The 19,206-nt window shown below is 39.1% G+C and overlaps 1 protein-coding gene across 11 annotated transcripts in view; it reads right to left on the reverse strand.

Moving 5' to 3' along the window:
- Window positions 1-19,206, reverse strand: part of CNKSR2 (connector enhancer of kinase suppressor of Ras 2) — a 207,474-nt gene that overhangs the window by 161,681 nt on the left and 26,587 nt on the right. For all 11 annotated transcript variants that reach the window (XM_069000455.1, XM_069000273.1, XM_069000076.1 and 8 more), the window contains exon 2: window positions 9,157-9,320. In XM_069000455.1, the coding sequence (XP_068856556.1) occupies window positions 9,157-9,320 (164 nt within the window). The remainder of the gene's footprint in view (window positions 1-9,156; window positions 9,321-19,206) is intronic.

The following is a 19,206-nucleotide window of genomic DNA, read 5'->3' on the forward strand; positions in this document are numbered from 1 at the left end:
ACTGCAGACCAAGCAAAACAACACTCAAAAATTTTTCTACAAGAAAAAAAGGCTGCATTTATGTATATGCTTCTTTAGAAAATCAGCTATAAAAGCTTAGTGGCTTCCTCTTAATATCTAAGTGATGGCCACCTACAGCCACATTCTTTTTCAGATGCCTTTTTTCACCACCAGATATGAGAGAAGGAAGAGGCAGTGTTAACAGATTCAAAGCCTATTTTCACACATTTTCATCAAATGTGTATCTGTGTGTGTGTGTTTTAACATAAAACACTGAGCCTAAACCACATGTAAATTCAGCCTCACATGAGGATAGCACTGACTTTGGTAAAGCCTCCACCTGCAATATGATACAGATAAAGACAGAGATGGAAAATACAGAGATAAATTTCAGGCAAAATCTATTTTTGGGCAGCTGTGTTTATCGAAGCATTTAAGTAGAAGGATGCTAAAACAGCAGCCAAGCTAACAAAATCCCCACTTTGTTTATCACTAATATTTCTGGCCCACACTAAAAGCGACCAGAGCTGTGTGTTCTAATACTGGAAAAAAGCTTGCTTAAATAAAAACTGCCAAGTTTAATCATACATTATATTCGATAATATACTATTAACAATATGGTTTTCTTAGAAATGCACTGCGTTTATTTTCAAGCACTGTAAGAAGATAATTGCAGGCAAAGCAGACAGTTCTTTGTTTTCCCCTAGTCTGCATTTAGACAGCACTAACACGAGTTGTGCTTTCATTAGCCAAAATATATTCACAGTCACTGAAAGAAGCACAAAGAAATCTCTGCATGCTTGTAGAGATTACGAGAAGTGACATAAGTCTAGGCATCCGCTTCCTCCACAAGAGGCCACTTCAGAGATACCCCTCTCCAACAGAAATGGCTCTAATGGAGTCTCTTCTGACAATCATAAAACAAGAACTTGATGAAGCTAAGCTACACAGAGTAACAGCTTGTCAGCAGGTGTTTGAACTAAAGGTGGTGGGAGCTATTAAAAGACATCTTACCTGCTAATTACTTTTCTGTGGCTTCACATGACAGTGTGAGTGAGGAATTGTAGCTCTTTTCTTCACATGCTGACAAGGAGCAGCTCTAATCACCACTGGTGAGTTTTGCTGGGTATTTTTGTGAGAAGAGACAGCTTGGTCCTTCTGCCAGCCTATCCCTTCACCAGCACCCCATGAGCAGGAAGAGAGTTCACTAACCAAATGTGGAAGTAAAGCAAAATTATAGCTTGATCAATGTTCAGTAGTTGTGTTCCCTGATTCCCTCAATTTAAAAAAATGGTAATAATAATGATAAAAAAAAAATTAGACTTCACCTCTTTCCAGTGTTAAATTCACTTGACTCTTGCTGGCAGGGAAGTGCATCTGACACTGTTAGCACAGGTTGAAAAGTAAAGAGTTCCTAACACATACAGTGCTAACTATCTCTGCTGGCTCAGACAGTCTAGAAGATGCCAAGACCTCAGTTTAGGGTATTTTTATACTGCCCATTGCAAGTGCAAGGACATCTCAGCTACCTAAATAAGCCAAGCTCAGATATAAATACAGTGCAACATGCAATACAGACATAACCACAGTCCCACTAACAAATCCAGAAATCCCTTAAAACAGCTGTCTCAATCACAACTTTTATGGAACCACGAATACCTTTATGTCTCCGAGCAGAAATGCTACATCAAGTTCAGTGACACTGTTTGCCTCCTACAAACACTCCACAACAGGGAAATGAGCATATGGCCTCTCTGCCTACCTTTCTAAATCACTGTGTCTTCTCTTCAGCCCAGAAAGCTGAAAACCTTGTGGAACAAAAGGCATGAAAACCATACTGCTGGAAACCATGTGGAGCAAAAGGCATGCAGTGACCAGCGCTAACATCTACTGAAGAGACACAAGATGGGAACTGAAGATGCTGCTGTAACACTGGTGCTTGAGGGCAAGAAGAAAATAAAAGTAGTATCTTCACCAGACAGCAGAGCAGATAGCAGCGCTTACATCAATTAATTTCTGCTGCTCCTCTGCAGAAGGCAACCAGGATTGTATAAACTGAAGAACGTAAAGGGTTTTTTTTAATTTGGTAAATATTTTTTGTAACACACACAAACAATGTAATTTAAAGAAAGAAGAAAATGGCAACCTTTTGGAACGACAAATTTTATAGTCGAGATAGCTGTACTGAGTAATAAATTATCTGTAAAGAAGTGAAACTTCTCAATTACATCTGATATCTTTCAGTAATAAAGATAACTATCACAAGGATGAAATAATAAGTTTTCTCTCTAATGCAATAAAAAGTCATTTTCCACTTATTCACAGGATGAACACAGGAGTTTTAGGCAAGAACAGCATATGGCTGCTAAGAAATGGACTTAAAATCACCTCAAGTGAGTTTAATTCTTCTCCTCACTATCTTTCAGTGCTTTCATCTTCCACACTTAATTCTTGAGTATCCTTTCTGTATGTGTTATTTATTTGCTTTTAAACAAGCAACCTGGAAACAGTAAAGTTCACAGGGTCCTCATTTCTTGAGAAGCCTGAGGAAGATTTTAAATGAATAATCCAAACAGCATCACATGAATACCACAGCACACGGCAGCAATTTCAAAACCACACCTGCAAATTTGTGGTGGATAAAAATTCACCAAGAAAAGTTCTAACCTTCGCCTCCGAAGTTGATTTTGAAAATGAACAAAATGCATCTGAACCTCATTCTCCAAAACATTTGGCTGAACACATCCCACAAAGTATGAGGCAGATAGCTTACCAGCCCAAAGCTGCGAGCAACTGATATCACAGCTTGTCATACGGAAGGTGCCTTATGTAACGTTATACCTCATCAGATCTGCCTACAACATATATTTCTAACGGCCCTTCCTCCAGCATCTCGAAATGACAGCACTAAGGTTATCTCTCCTTCAAATAGCACTGACATATGGGGTAATGTAGAAGTGCACAACACATGATCCTAACACATCTGTTTCATAAACACAGAATAAGCAGATAAGGACAGAAACCCCAGATAGCTCAAATGGCACTTAACATTTACTGCAATTATTAAACATACACTGATTAAAAGGCAAATGGTTTCAAAGAGTATAAATATTTGTCCTAAATGTTTACAGTCAGAAAAAAACTCAGGTGTATGATATTTATAGCCTTGCAGAACCCAGGAAAGATTCACAGTCACCATCATTATCTCCTTTTTTGAAAAATGCCCTTTTTTTTCTACACCACAATCAAGAAAAAGCCAAGCCCTGGCCATGCTTTGCAGCACTAATAGAGCAATTATATAAACTATTCTTCTTTCAATCAACAATAAACTATTCTTGTTCAAACAACAGACTCTGCAAGACCAAGTGCTCATTACTTTTTTCTTTTTCTACTTTCTCATGTAATTTTGTCCCCAGCCAGCCAAGTGCTCTTATTTCTTCATAATTCAAACTACCAGTTCCATATTCAGTTACATGCATTTCCAAAAGTCTTAAAAAGCCAATTAGCAGTTTAAAATAATTTTCTGAAAAAGGAAGTAAGTATTGTTGAGAACACACTACCTTTTAAAAACGTTTTAAACTGTAACAGCTCTTTTTATCCAGTCTGCTTTTAACTAGGGGTTTACATCTTTATAAATGTCCCTCCCAACCTGAACCATGCTATGACTCTATGAACCAGTGTATGTATTTCATACTTGCCCAAACCTCTAAATAGTCCAAAGGAAAAAAAAAACAAAACAACGAAAGAAAGAAAAGAAAACCACCCCAGAACTAAAAACATATCTAGGATCCAAAACTGATTCTTGTGGGAAGAAGGATGCTCACCCTTTGCATACAGACATATTTACTGCCTTTGGCACACCACAGGGTTTACTGCAGCTCTGTGTAAAAGATTTGCTAACGCATTTTCAATGTGATCTATATGAGCTACCAGAAACCCTTTAGCTCCTTAGCTTTATTGATCTGGTGATGGACTTCAGGATTTCCTACACTGCAGTCAGGTTAGCTCAGGCTGAGCACAGGAAGGCATTTGATGTATGATATATAAGCACAACTTTAACTTGCAAAGGGCAATAGTGAAAAGGGTAAGTAATTTTTCTGCTATGAGCATTCAGAATATTAACAGTAAATTCCACCTTCAGTACATACAAATCTCCATTCAGAAATGAAGCCTTCCTCATTTAGCACTATGATGATTAAGTCTAATATTCACTGTTACTGACAAAACAGTTTTAAGATCTGACTAGTGATAAGTGCAAAGGAAAGTATGTCTGTGTGAGAAATGGCAGGAAGATGAAATTAAAATAAAAGGCATAATTCTTAAGAGGCATCAAATCATTCATGGGTAAAGTAGGTCTATTTTTTACATTCATTTGCATATAAATGTTTTGTGTTAGTGGTAAATGATAAGTAATTTCATGCTGTTAGTGCACACCAATGTTTTCTCGGCCAAATAATAATGCTGCTTCATTGGCTGCAATCTTCTATCTTTACTAATTCAAATATAGTGTGCAATAAATTCCTGTGCAGCCATAGCAGATTTAACTAACTAGCATGAAAACTCGTACTGAGACCAGTATGCTCTATAAAGCAAAAACTGTTTTGTTTTCTTTTTTAACCAAATTCTATTCAACATAAATGAAGATTCCCTGACAAATTATTTTGCAAATTCACAGGGACATTATAAAGTTCTTTGTTAAAGATAAACCTAAAAGCATTCACAAATTATTTGTGAAGCTTTTCAAATATTCTTATAACAACATATCTCCTACTTTAAGATCTCTATGTAAAAAATATTTGCAAGATCAAATTAAACTAATTTAATCTTCATGTAAACAAAATGAACATAATACTTAGGAGAAGTAAAGCAAAACTAAAAAAAATAGAATCTCCATGTGGCACTGCATTTATCAAGGCATTGTGGTAAACTCGATTATTTTCTTAAAGATGGAAGAAGCCATGTTTGGCTGTGCAGTCTTCAGTCTTTGTATTCTCCAGGCAGTATATAGTGTTTTCTAGGAAAAAAATGATACCAAGTAGACATAAAATTTACAGTCTGTGGACATTCAGCAAAATATGGTCAAACCCCGTTTTGGTAAATGAAATACCATCCCCTGACAAACAGATGATGGAAAAAGAATTATGTGCATTTCTTTGCTTTCTTCAGGACAGTTATGCATAGCAGGAGCTACAAGACCTCCAGATGCACTCCAAACCTGATGACTGATACAGTGATCTGATGGCATTATCTAAGCAATTTGTTCTTTATTATGCATTTCTCTTCTTGTAAGCATCATCTCCTTTTCTTCTCATTTTACTTTCTGTTGGCATTGTTCATTCACATTCAGTTTTTAAAGCAACCACCAAAGAAACAAGGCTCATCACATTTCATGTGTGGATGAAGGTCTGCTACACTGTTGTTTGTTTAATGATTAAATGTACAGCAGTGTTAGACTAGCTTCACCCTCAGAAACATACTGAAAAGGATCATGTTGAGGCTAAGCTCTGAATGGCAATTGTTAGAACTGATGAATAACTGTATGTTTTATTACCTGGGAATAGTGGAGAAATATGGCACTCAGTAGTTTCTTCTGTATCTCTAGAGCTGGACATGTTCCTTAGTTTACCATTTTCAACCAGTTTTGAGATATCAATTACTTTGGGTGATTTTGTTAGTGTGAATAAAAATGTCCTTCCACATCAAGCAAAAATCTACCTGTTGACACCACCAGTGTGATTGCATGTCCCAATTTAAACAGAAAGAGAAGAACAAGAGACTTGTCTTGCTGGAAATAAAGTAAGTCTGCCAGCATATATCCATCATGGTTTTCTCATCAAGGTTTCTGACCTTGAAAAACATGCAACAAACTCTTAGCTGCAACAAAACACCACCACAGACCTCACTACTCCTTTCTTTTAAGCACAGAGAACATTTCATTTATCTTGCCCTTTCTGACATATGGATTTTATAAAACAAAGCTGCACCGAGGCCTGATAATCTATTGAACATGCTCCCACCTTCACAGTCTGAAGGAGAGAGGGAAGAGACAAACCATGTTAGTTAGGTTGCCTGCCCTCTCCCAGAGCACATTCAGTTCCAATGATGGTATGCAGGATGTACACCCCCACCACTAACAGCAACTGTGACCTGTAACAGCAGTAGCAGCTGGGCAAAAATTTTGTTCCTCCTTCTCTGAAGCACCACAGGAAAAGAAAACCTGTGCATCTCCCCCCCTGAATGCTTGCTCTGCTGTCAAGAGCACAGTATGGCAGGCTGGCAGCTAAGAGAGACTCTACTGAAGATGGATAGCACAGGCCACCATTTGTCCTCTGATCAGCTCACGAACACTGGAGGATCCATTTGTTGCAAGCGCTTATGACAGGAGGCGAATAATGTGAGAGACCATAGCCAGCCACCCACCCACCTTCTGTCAAAAACCCATAAAGAACATCCTTTAAACAGTGTTACCAATCATAATTGGCTTCCAGCTATTACTGTGGCAGTTTGGGTGTTTAGCACAGCTCAAAGAGCCCCCACTTGGGGTGCCTTGCTCTCTTCACACCCGCCAGATATCCTTGTTCAGGCTCTCCACTTTCGCCCAGTACGAAAATGTAGCCCCATGAACCATAGGCATGCAACACAAGCAGCTGGTTTGCCATTTGCCATATCAACAGCTGCCAGAGCAGAAACTGCAAGCAGAAGTTTACCCCCAAAAAATACGGGGGGAGAGGGGGGGAAAGGAGCAGGAATAAAGCACATCAGCAATCAACATTGCAGAAGCTTTCCTAAGTGACAGCAACTTTGTGTTGGAAAACTCTCCTCTGTAGAGCAGGAACAGAGATGAACAGTGGAAGGGGTTCTGTCCCCTCATTTCTCCTCAATGCCAAAACCTGTTTAGGTGGTCACTCACTAACTCAGAGACAAAAAGGGGAGAAGCAGAAGCAACAATCCTTTTGGTTTTTTAATAATTACTTTTAAATCAATCAGGGGTTAAGATTGCAAGGCATAATTAACTTTACTATTCATAGCTCATCTTGCCACCCATCATCTCCAGCATCCAAACAGATGTTAACTCATTTGGATCATGTATTTGTAACTCATGCTAAGTTCTATCATGGAACCTCTGTCAAGGTCCAGTGAAACAGAAAAAAAAAAAATCAGATCATTAAAAAAGAAAACCTTGCATAGTGACTATCTGAATTAGCAGTTATCCTACATTGGAGAGTCATAGGCTTAATGCTCTCTTAAACAGCTAATATTAGAGTCAAATCAGAAGAAAAGGCAAGCCCTACCCAGGATAGACACTCACAATAAAAAAAGCCTGTAAGTATAGGACCAGTATAGCCAAAAGGATTGCCTCTGAATTAAATTTTCTAAGAGGTTTATCTGATTGGTGAACAATAAATTCAAATTAAGTCCACTAAAATCAATACAGCAATAACATTTCGTATCCCTGAGGAACCATCAGGAGCCAACTGTGAGACTGCAAAAACCTCATCTTAAATTAGAAGCTGCAATCTGAACTCATGCTATTGTGTTTTAGCTATGTGTTTTAGCAATTTTCTTTACAACAAACTTAGAAAAGCACACAACACTGTATGTGCAACAAAGACAAGGAAGGGAGAGATTTGCTGCATGCATTTAAGATGCAGTGTTAGCCTTTGCTACAAATTCCTTATTTTATATTCAACTTAGTTCCATATACTTTTGCCTAAGATAAAGAAGCTACAATGACAAGTTGTGTTTGTTTGTCTGAAGATAATATCTGTAATTACATACCAAGGAAAAAAGAAATTTCAGCTAATAAACAAGGGGTTTTTTTCTGTAAAAGTACTTTATTTTTCAAAGAGCCACAATCTGTTTCTCTGTGTGATTGGGAAAAATGGTCATTGGTGTTCACCCTAACTTAGACTTTATCTTTCCCAGTTAACTGAAGCATTTACTTTCTTGTTTTCTTTTGCACTGTCTGATAAGAAAAGTACTTTGTGAATAACTCTCTTTATGTTCCTTTCTATATCAGTAGCATTTTTTTAAGCCTGCAACTTCCTTATTTAAAAAACAAATTGATGAGTTAACTTATTGCACTGAGTCACATCGCAATGTTATCAGAAACAGTATTCTACAAAAGATAACCTGTGTTTAAAATCAAATGTTTTCCTGTATGAAAAAGCCCTTCTCCCTTTTTAAACTTTTTTTGGGGGGTATGTTTCATTTTTTTCACTCTCTCCTTTTCATTACACTTCACATCACCCCAAAAATGCAACAAGAGGGTATTCAGAAAAGCTGCTGCATATAGAGAACCAACAAGCCCTTCTGAAGGGCCTTTCAGCCTACCATCTTCGATTGCCTCTCCCAGGATCCAGCTTTCTTAAAAGCTCTTTCTGAGGCTTGAAAAATAGCATGTACTAAAAACCCACAAAACGCCACCTTAGGCAGTGAAGTACATCTTAACAGAGCTATTCACAATCCTTTCTACAGTGGAGAATGCAGTGTGCCCAATCTATCACTAATCTTTACAGACACGCTAGAAGTTCCTAAGAAGGGTGAAGTCAGGACCACACCCCTCACTGAGCAGATAATCCTAGTTATGCACGACATGACCTGACTGAAAAGACCATTACCAAAATCCTTCCATATGCTCCATCAAAAATTTATATATTATTTTCATATAAGATCATGATTTCAGTATTTAATCCTTTCTACTGTGAAACACAAGCAGCTATGTTTCATCAGGCTCAAGAAATCATCTAAAACAATTTGCATGAAAGGATCAGTGAAGAATGCCATGGTTAATATCAGAACATTTTGTTCGTAAAGGGCAACCAATACTCCATTATTCCATTCACATATATAACTATTTTACATTCCAAACCAAACCCAGTCTAGCTTCATTGTGATTTCAGACAAACTTTTATTCTATAAAGACAGATATGCAAGCCCTAAATCTCTGATACCAGTTTATTTAACAAGCATCATTCTATCAATAGACTTTTCCCTTTATCTTGCCCCTGGTTTAAAATGCTAAACTACTCATACATTATAAATCAGGAGTTTCTTGAGCTGCTTAGATAGCCTTTAGGACTAGCAATTTGAGCACAGAAAGTGCGAATATGCAAACACTGTTCACCCCTCCCCACTTTGCCCCAAGAAGCTTACCAGTGCGCAGAGCAAGTCTACTGCTTCCAAGATAAGCTCCTGATGGCCAATCCGTGTGACCCCAAGATCTTCCAGTTCCTGGTGAGTAATTCGCAGTAGCTGGTCCCCACTAATCTTCTCTCTCTCAAAGTTCTTTATATATTGCTGCAGGCAATCATCAAGACCTGAAACGAAAGGACAGAAGAAGGGAAGAAAAAAGTTAGCAACATGGTACTGCCACAGGAACCAAAACTGGCCAAAAATTAAGCCAGCAGAGGATTCTTGTCCTATCTTTAAGAGAAGCATATTAACATTAAAAAAACCTTATGTTACCCAGAAACCATAAGATTTGGAGAGCTATGGCAGCCATGTTTTTTTCACTTGTGGATGATACCAACTGCTCCTGAACCCCGAACAAAGCCCTGAATTCTTGTAGTTTACTGTGCTATGAATGTCAGTCTGGCAGCCCCTAATAACAGGTATGTTAGGGATGCCTCCATCACATCTGGAAGGAGAGGGGAGAGGGGAGGGGGGAGAGGGGAGAGGGGACAATGGAACACGCAGTCAAACAGAAAGTGGCACCACACCACAGTGTCTCTCCTACTCCAAGGTCACTCACATATTGCTGAGTCAACTGGAAGTTCACAGATCATGCCAGCCCCTAAAACAAGCTGTAAAGAGCACTAAAGAATAAGAAAGGCAGTAACACTGCAAATGCAAAAACAGGGCCCCAAGTGCAGCAGCAGATCCAGCTCAATGTACCACAAAGAGAACCTGTAAGGAGTCACAGTATGCAAATGAGCATGAAAAGCCACTCAAGACCTGGGTGCACTTCTCAGAACAAAGTGATCAGGAAGCAGACACAAGCCCATTTTACCAAATAATATCCTAGAAGGTCATGCAGCATATTTGCTCAGGACACAGCTGAATGCAGGGTTGTAGAGGTCCTGCTTTGGGGGGCATCCATATTCTACCTTTTCAGTTCGATTATGAGTCAATGACATGCAGCTGACCACATGTTTGCACCTGGAGCAAAGAGCACTGCAGAATGTGAGAGAATCCATCACACATCTCTTGCCCATCAATCTTTGCCCAAGAGAGCCAGACAGTACAGGGAAGCTCTGCAGCATGTACACTCATGTACCAAAGGGTTAAGTAAGACTCAGGTATTTGGTGGTCCATTTAACATTTCTGTCTCAATACCTTCCAATGGATCAACATGACTTCTACCAAGCAACAGGAACTGACAAAACTCTGAATGCATTAGTTTTGCTGATTCTTGAGAGATATAACCTTTCTGACAAATGTCTTCAAAAACCCCTAATAGTGAAAAGACATCTGCTCATTAGACTGGAAAGATGCAAGAACATTCTTACTTGCTAATCAAAATGTCTGAAAAATCTGAAGATATGTGGAAGATGGAAGACTGATCTGACTGCTCAGCCCCAGTTATCCTGTAAGAGCCCTGGTATACAACATAAAGCTTCTCTGAAACTGGTTTTGTTGCATTTTTGGTTCTCATTCGTGCCTTTTAGGGTGTAGCCACACGTCAAAAGAGACTCGCATGAGGAACATGCTGCAGGCAGGGATGCCCCAGTACCAGGCCAGCCTGTTGTTCCTGGCTCAGCCCTTGGGCAAGAGTCACCCACACTCTGTCCCTGCTACACCAACACAATATTCATAGGGCTTTAACCTCTAGAATTCACACACTGAAACTAAACCATACACAAACATGCTGTAAAAGAAGCACTCCAGCCTCAAGATACAGGAGAAAGTCCCCAGTTCCAGCAGACTTCAACCATGTCCTTCCACAGCCTGTTGCCCGTTTTTCTGCCTCCAAAACAAAGCCACTTAAAGGTCTAGGTTAATCAAGCACTTGAAGCTATGCCTTCATTTCATTGCCCTTTCTAATCAAATAGTTGTTCAAGCCATTCTTCAGGAAAGAAATCTTAAAAGGGCAGGAGAGGCCCTCTGCCTTCTGAGCAGCTGCTCAGATCAGCTCAGCTGGTAAGAGCATGGTGCTAATATACACCAAAGCTGGGGGGTTGATCCCTGTACAGACCATTCTCTTAAGAGTTGGACTTGATGATCTTTGTGGGTCCCTTCCAACTCAGAATATTTTGTGATTCTGTGATAGGGTGAAAATTGAGCTGTTGGGGAAGAAGACCAGCCTGGCTGAACACAGAGCATTCACTGGAACTCAGGAAAAAAGAGTTTACGACCTTTTGCAGAAGGGGCAGGAAACTCAGGAGGACTACAGGGATGTCATGAGGTTATGCAGGGAGAAAGTCAGAAAGGCCAAAGCCCAACTAAAAATTAATTTGGCCAGTGCCATAAAAGAAAAAAGAAAGTGTTTCTATAAATATATTAGCAACCAAAGGAGAGCCATAGGGAATCTTCAGCCCTTATTGGATGTGGAGGTAAACACAGTGGCAAAGGATGAAGAAACGACTGAAGTACTTCATGTCTTCTTTGCCTCAGCCTTGAGTAACAAGACCAGTTGTTCTCCAGGGATCCAGCCCCCTGAGCTAGAACACAGGGATGGGGAGAAGAATGAAGCGTCCATAATCCAAGGGGAAACGGTCAGTGACCTATTACACTACTTAGACACACAAGTCTGTGGAGCTGGATGGGATCCATCCAAGGGTACTGAGGGAGATGGTGGAAGGGCTCACTGAGCCACTTTCCATCATATACCAGCAGCCCTGGCTAATTGGAGAGATCCCAGCTGACTGGAGGTCAGCAAATGTGATGTCCATCTCCAAGAAGTGCTGCAAAGAGGATCTGGGTAACCACAGACCTGTCAGTCTGAACTCGATGCCAGGAAAGTTCATGAAGCAGCTCTTCTTGAGTGCAATCACATGGCAGATACAGGACAACTGGGGGATCAGGCCCAGCCAACATGGATTTAGAAAAGGCAGGTTCTGCTTTACCAATCCTTCTGTGACAGGGTGACCCCCTTAGTTAATGAGGGAAAAGCTGTGGTATTGTCTACACAGACTTCAGCAGAGCCTCTGACACTGCCTCCCTACAGCATTTTCCTGGGTAAACTGGCTGCTCATGGCTTGGATGGGTGTACTCTTGGCTGGGTATAAAACTGGCTGGATGACTGGGCTCTGGGAGTGGTGGTGAATGGAGCTCATCCAGCTGGTGGTTGGTCACAAGTGATGTTCCCCACGGCTCAGTGCTGAGGCCAGTCCTTTTTAAAATCTTTATTGATGATCTGGGTGAGGGGCTCAGTGTACTTCTGCTTTACCTAAACTTAAGACCCACATTGGTTACATAGACTGCTGAACGAGAATAACATTAAAATAATCAACATCATCAGGTATCAAAAAATGAATCACCAGTTAAGGCACTGTCAACACAAATCCAGAGTAAGACATGACAGATGCACTTAACAAACAGTTACTGACAGACAATTCTACATAAAGGCATTACTCTTCCTCCTCCTGCTACCTAAGTATTTTTGTCATTCAGATGAAATCTAGATGGATGCATGTAGTTCCTACAGGGTAAGAAAAAAGTTTAAGACAACAAGAATATTACTGACAATTGTTTGACTCACCAATTTCATAAAAACTACAGCCAGGAAAAAACAAAATAATTTGACCATATACTGGATGACATCTTCAGAATAGCTTGCCACAAATACTTCTCCTTATTCCCTAAACATCCTTTTAAAGTAATTTATTTCTGTCATTTTATTTCCAAATTAAAGAAGAGCTCTTCTTTTTGGAAACAAAACTGTGCACAGATGATGATGATGATAATGATGATAATAATAAGGCCAACAAAACAGGCCAGCATTCCTCTCCCACACCTTTTGCCCCCAGAGCCACAACACAGCCAGACAGCTGCTGCTGCCTTCAAATCATCAGGTGGGGAGCTTCAGGGAACAAGGGTTCCCAGCTGATGATGCCATTAACTTGGGACTGGACAAGATGTACCAAAAAACATCAGGTGCCTGGAGAGGAAGCTAAACGAAAATAACTTCTTAAGAGCACTGTTTTTTCCTAAGTTCTTGCAAGTCCAACATCCACCCAACCTCAACATAGTTAGCAATTTTTCTAGCTGTCAAGGTCTGCTCTGCTTCTTCTTCCAGATGCCGTCATATGAGAGGATGTCACCCAACCCACATACCACAGGAATTCCAGCAAATAACTCGGCTTGATGCACTACTCTCTGTTCCTGGCCATGGGTGAGATTAAGGTTGTTAGGTATCCAGCACTCCTGGGTGCTTCAAGAATTGGCCTCAGTCCAAAAGCCAGGTTCATGATTATGTTCTGGATGCTTAAGGCCCCAGAGTATATCCAAATCAGGTTTTGTGATGTCAGTACACAAGTAATAGTCTTATATTCAACTACTCTGCTCCATACCCAAAGTAACTGCAAGATTTTTTGTGTACATGTAAAGACACAGGTGTTCTAGTAGTAAGAGAGGCTAAGTATGACACTAGTCCTCTTAAACTGTATGATGATAGTCCTCTTCCTTTTAAACCTACTCTTTAAAGGAAACTATATACTATAACCTTTTTTTTTTCCCCTGAAAGATTGCTGGTCTTGAGTTCCAGAAAAAACACAGACCTCCAATGATGCTAACTAGTCAAGGACTCCCCTGCCCCACATGCTATCAACCACGGAGTCTGGCAATGCTGTCCAGATCCTACTATACACTCATTACCCGGCTCGTTTGATTCTCGCCTACAAGAGCATTTAAGATATTAACAGACTGCCCATCTTTGTTAGCTGATGTGTATACCTGAGATGTTATGTACACAAAAGGACCATTCTGTGCATTGACAGAAAAGGAACAACTCTGTTAAGTCTAAAGCAAGCTCTACCTCACCTGTGGGATTAAACACATAAAACCAGCAAAAAAGTAAAAAAGCCCCTCCAAAACAAACTGTGCATGTTTTAGTGCTTTAAGCATTGAAAAAAAAAAGCTTCTCTAGAAAAGTTTCTCTTGCAAGTAGAACATACTGGAGCTGGGTTTTTTTCCCCCTACTCTGTCATTGAAATCTACCTTGCATGGGCCTACTCAGAGTTCATCAAATCATTAACAATTTTTAATGGTTCACAGATGCAAATCAGACAGATTTCTACATAATTCCTTTTATTACAAGAGCATCATAGAAACTGATCAAGAAATGTTTCATTTCATTTTTTTACTCACAAGATTTTCTGGAATAAGACTGCAAGATCCAGCAGGACCCTCCAGAGAAATCTTCCATGCTCACAGTCTCCTAACTAATAACTTCACGATCATTCTGAAGTATTGTCTTACTTTGATGTGTGTAACAGGTCATCTTTTGAAACAAGCTAACCAACAAACTGCCCTGTAATACAGTGCCACAACACATTATGCACATCTGTGGTAATTCAAACTCAAATGAGCCTCTCCATTAAATATGGAGGTTCTAATCTCAGTCTGCTCCTCCTCTGCAAGCAGTTCAGTCTCTTCTCCCACCTCTAAGAGACTAAAAAATATTAAGTAGGCTTTTTATATGGCTAGATCTGAATTAAAAATCAGCTGCTCAGACACAGTTCTAAAGATACAGTTCTAAAAACAGAGGCAACTAGATAGAATATTCTTCCCCAAATCAGCAGTAAAAGAATTTTTCTTCAAGGTTGGAAAACAACAGTGGAAATAACAGACTTTCTGTCCTTATCAGCCACCCTTTCAGTTAGGGTCAAGGAAAAGATGATGAACATTACAGGTTTAACTCTCATACCTGAAACTTTGACAATGGAGTATATATTTCTAGTCCCCTGGTATATCAGAGTGAGGATGCAAACTGACAACTTCCCTGAGCCAGTCCTTGTTCTGTAAACACAGCACTTACTGAAAAGCAGTAACATACAAACAATACACGGAATAGTTTTGCATGGGAGGGAAAGGCACACAGCTTAACTAAAAAAAAACAAAAACAAAACAACAACAACAACAACAACAAAGAAAAAAACGAAATGACAGGCTTTTGTTTTTTCTTTAAATATAAGGCAAACAAATTTACCTTTAAATCTGAACAGAAAGAGTACCTAAAGTCCATCAGATTTTATACCTTAACAAATACAAATTCAAGCAATGGACTATAGCACAGAATTTACCAAGCCATGAAAAAGAAAAGTAAGCTAGAATTTAATATAAACTGGGTATGCATATATGTAGCACTATCCAATGCCTTTTCATATTGCAAAATACTATTTGCAAAATTTTAACCTAAGCTAGCATGATGGAAATGACCTCTCAAAAGTTACAGCTGTTTTATCCCTGCTCACCATTAAATACACATTAAATTTAAGCCAACTATTCTTAAGGACTGACCACCTTTGAAACTGTTCATCAGTCTACATATGTTTCAAACTTGAATATTCAGCTGAGCTCCTGATAAGTTAAAACATTTTGCTATGACATATGCATTTGCATCTGGGCTTTACTAATCCAGAGCTGATAGGCTACTAGTCTATTCATTTTAATTGTACAAAAATACAAGCTTTAGTTATGGCAAAGAGGAAGGCAACCAAGCAGAAAACTACCCCCTCTCTTCCACCTCCACCAGAGAGCTGCTCCTGGGCACAGACACTGACAGCAGGTCACAGCAGGCAATTATCCCCACTCACATTTTCTCCTCAGAACCATAGCATGAGGCAAGACTAGGAAAGGCCAGTTTCCCCCACAATCTGCACATGGGAGATGGGCATTTGGAAACTCTCCATGTCCCTCAGTCTTAATGTCACCATAGAAACCAGGGGTGAGCCAAGGCAGCTGCTTCCCCACCTGAGAGGCAAAGACAATTTTCTTCTGCCCACAGAAGTGATGCTCACGTAAGGGATGCTCACTGCTTCAGGGACTTCAGCACCTCCTGGGCTTCATATGTGACAAACAGATGTCACAGTTATTAGTGCCAGAAGACGGTGCAAAGAACAGAACGTTTTAAGTGCAGTGGATGGCAAATGCCTACTGTGAACAGGATGGCTGCAAAAATGTAATGCCCCATCCCAGAGGAGCATGGTAGGAAGAATGTTCAATGAACCACCAGAAGCAGCTTTCAGTACAGACTGAAAAAACATTATGACATATTTGAAACTGGAAAAAAAACCCCAACACATTACTTGCAGACAGATTAAGGAATGGGTATTGGATTAATGAAAAAAAGAATGTCTGGATTACAGCAGTATTTGCAAAAGAGCTGGACAATCACTTTGTGCACTGCTTACCTTAATTTCAGGTGAGAGCCCTCTAACTGCAAAACATATCTGTCCTTTATAGAATTATTCTGTCTCTCACTCCCTTCTCCCCCTCTCTCTGACTATAGCAGAGTAAAAGAAAATTCCAAAAGCATTAAAGAAAAACATTAAAAATTACCAAGAATATCCAAATAACTATTCCTTCAAGCATAACATGCATATTCATAGAATATAGTAGAAGATTACATGTTTTCTATGTGCAGTTTAGTTTAGATGTATTTTTTACCAGGAACCTTCAAATGTTCAGTCAAAACATTAGCTGAAAGGTACCGCTAACTAAAAACTATTATTTTAGATAATGAAAGAGAAACACAATTAAAAAACCCACTTTATATCCACTGGGTGTATACTACTACATCCAGAAGTGTTAAGTTTGTAAAAAGAAAAACTCAAAAGAGAGAAGATGTGAACATGAGAAGCAGCAACATAATCCAAATTCAGCCTCTCTCGAAGGTCCTACAAATATCAAGACCCTGGCAATGAGACCAGAGGTCCTGTGTACAGCCATGAGGTAAATAAGGAAGCACCAGGCTCATGAAGAGATACACAAAATAAGGAATTGAAATAGAAGTATATTTTAGACCTCAACTTATTCTTATTAAGGTCCTCCCCAGGAGAAGGACCTGTGGTTGGTCAAAGGAAAAGCCACAAGCAAACAAGGAGATGGCATCGTACTAGGCAAGAACCTGGGAGTCAAAGAGTGGTATTTGTGATAGCAATGGATCAAAACAGAAGTCTGAGATCAAAGATGTACTGTCTCAAGTCACTATGAATTCTGCAGTTAAATCCTGCTCAAGGAATCCAACTCTGAAGGATTTGCTATTTCTGTACCTACAGATACACTCTCTTTTTGAGATTGAAAACTTTTATGAGACCTGGATATATTAATTGTATGGCCATGTTGGCAATACATGGCAATTCTGTTCATCAGAAAATTGCAGAAATGTCAAGACTCTGTGGATCATACATGGCTCATCAAGAGCTCTACTTTACAAAGAATTTCACACTGACCAAGTATTAAAAGTGTTTTATCGAAAAAAGAAAATTAAAGAAGGAGACAGAGAAACCAAAAACATACATGTAGACTAATTACAAGCATGACTTAAAAATACACAAGAACAAACTGGGTGCTGTGTTCAATAGGGCTTATTTTAATAAAATAAGTTAGACTACTTATAATCAGTGCTTATTATGACAAGATAGACATGTTAATTACAAGAATAATATCCAGTGTTCTGTTTAGCTGTTGATAAATGTAATCATTCATATTTCTCTGTGTACTTTTTGCTTCCATTATGCCCATCTGTATAGCAAAGCCAAATCTTTACACAAGCACATACTAGTTTTGCAAAGTATTTAAAATCTTAAAACATGGATAACAGTGTTATGCAGTGCTCTGCAACAACCAGTGTCGAGCTTTATTTCTATGAAATTCAAGGATTAGTATCCCTGATTATCAATATTGTTCTCAATGTAAGGGGTTATAATTATTGTTATATTTAGGACTTTTATTATTGGATTACAACGAACACATTGTTCAACTACAGCTGTGGCCTCTGCACATGAGAAATGCTGAAGTGTGCTGAAAAGTTTGTGCAGCTGATAATGGCAGCAGAAATCTCTTTGACAGTGGAAGGGAGAGGAGCCAAACAATCCATAGCATCATTAAATATCAGGAATCCCTCAAGTGGAGCAAAATTAAAGTAACACATTCACTTACTCCTGATAAACACAACATCCAACTTTAGGGGCCTAGGACAGCCCCAGTGGGGATGGGATGAGAAAGTCTGCATTCACTTTCATAGTAAAATGTATAAAATGACAGATTTTTAAATTCAGGGTTAGAAGTTCACCCCAATAGGAGAGGCATCTTGAGATAAACTGGAAATATCTGAACCAAACCCAGAAGTTCTCCAAAAAGTTGTCCAAGCATTATAAAGATTTTAAGACTATAAACACTGAATTAAATACTCCCCTAAAATTTCAAAGAGGAAATGCCATTATTGCATCGATTTTTTCCTACTTAAGTCTATTCCCTTATGATTTTTGAAACAGCTTTGACGACAGGAATATACAATCAAAGCTTTGCAAAAAGCAAGAGGCAAAAGTGACATTGACACTTTATGTGTAATAATATATTTTTATGATCCAGACTTATGATTTTTAAGAATCCAGCCAGTCTAGTCTCATTCAGGGTCCCATAATGCTAGAGACTGAACAAAGTAACACACAAGGAGACATGGCCCTGACCCAAGAAGCTCGATAAACTTCTCTTTTCCCAAGAAATTCACGCAGGCTAGCTAATAAAGGCAAATCCCTCAACAGCTACTTTTACTTCTACTCTGTTTCACTCTGCAGTTTTCATACTCTCACAATCATTCCCCTCATTCTTCACATGTACTGTAGTTTGCAAAGTACCTCAGGAAAGGGAAATCTCCTTGGGTCCAATCAATGTTTAACTTCTTTCTCAAACTACCATGTTCCTGCTTCAATTATCACAAGTAAACTAGAATACATTGCAACTACCTTAGCATATAGGCATTTTTCAACCACCATTATAAAATTAGGGATCCAAATACTATTAATGAACATCTATTTGATTTGTTTCATTAAATGTTAAAATTTCAAATGCTACCATTTCCCTCCTCTAAAATGATTCTTTGTACAACAGCTGTCTGCATCACTACCACTGTAGGGATTTGATGCTTCCTAAAAATTTGCTACCATGCATCGAACTATAAGGAGTAACTTTATTACTAATTGGATTCCCATACAATACGAAGCAACATATGAACGAGCACAACAAAAAGCTTTTCTCAGC

Source organism: Aphelocoma coerulescens, chromosome 1 (assembly GCF_041296385.1).
Source record: "Aphelocoma coerulescens isolate FSJ_1873_10779 chromosome 1, UR_Acoe_1.0, whole genome shotgun sequence".
Taxonomy (NCBI): Eukaryota; Metazoa; Chordata; class Aves; order Passeriformes; family Corvidae; genus Aphelocoma; species Aphelocoma coerulescens.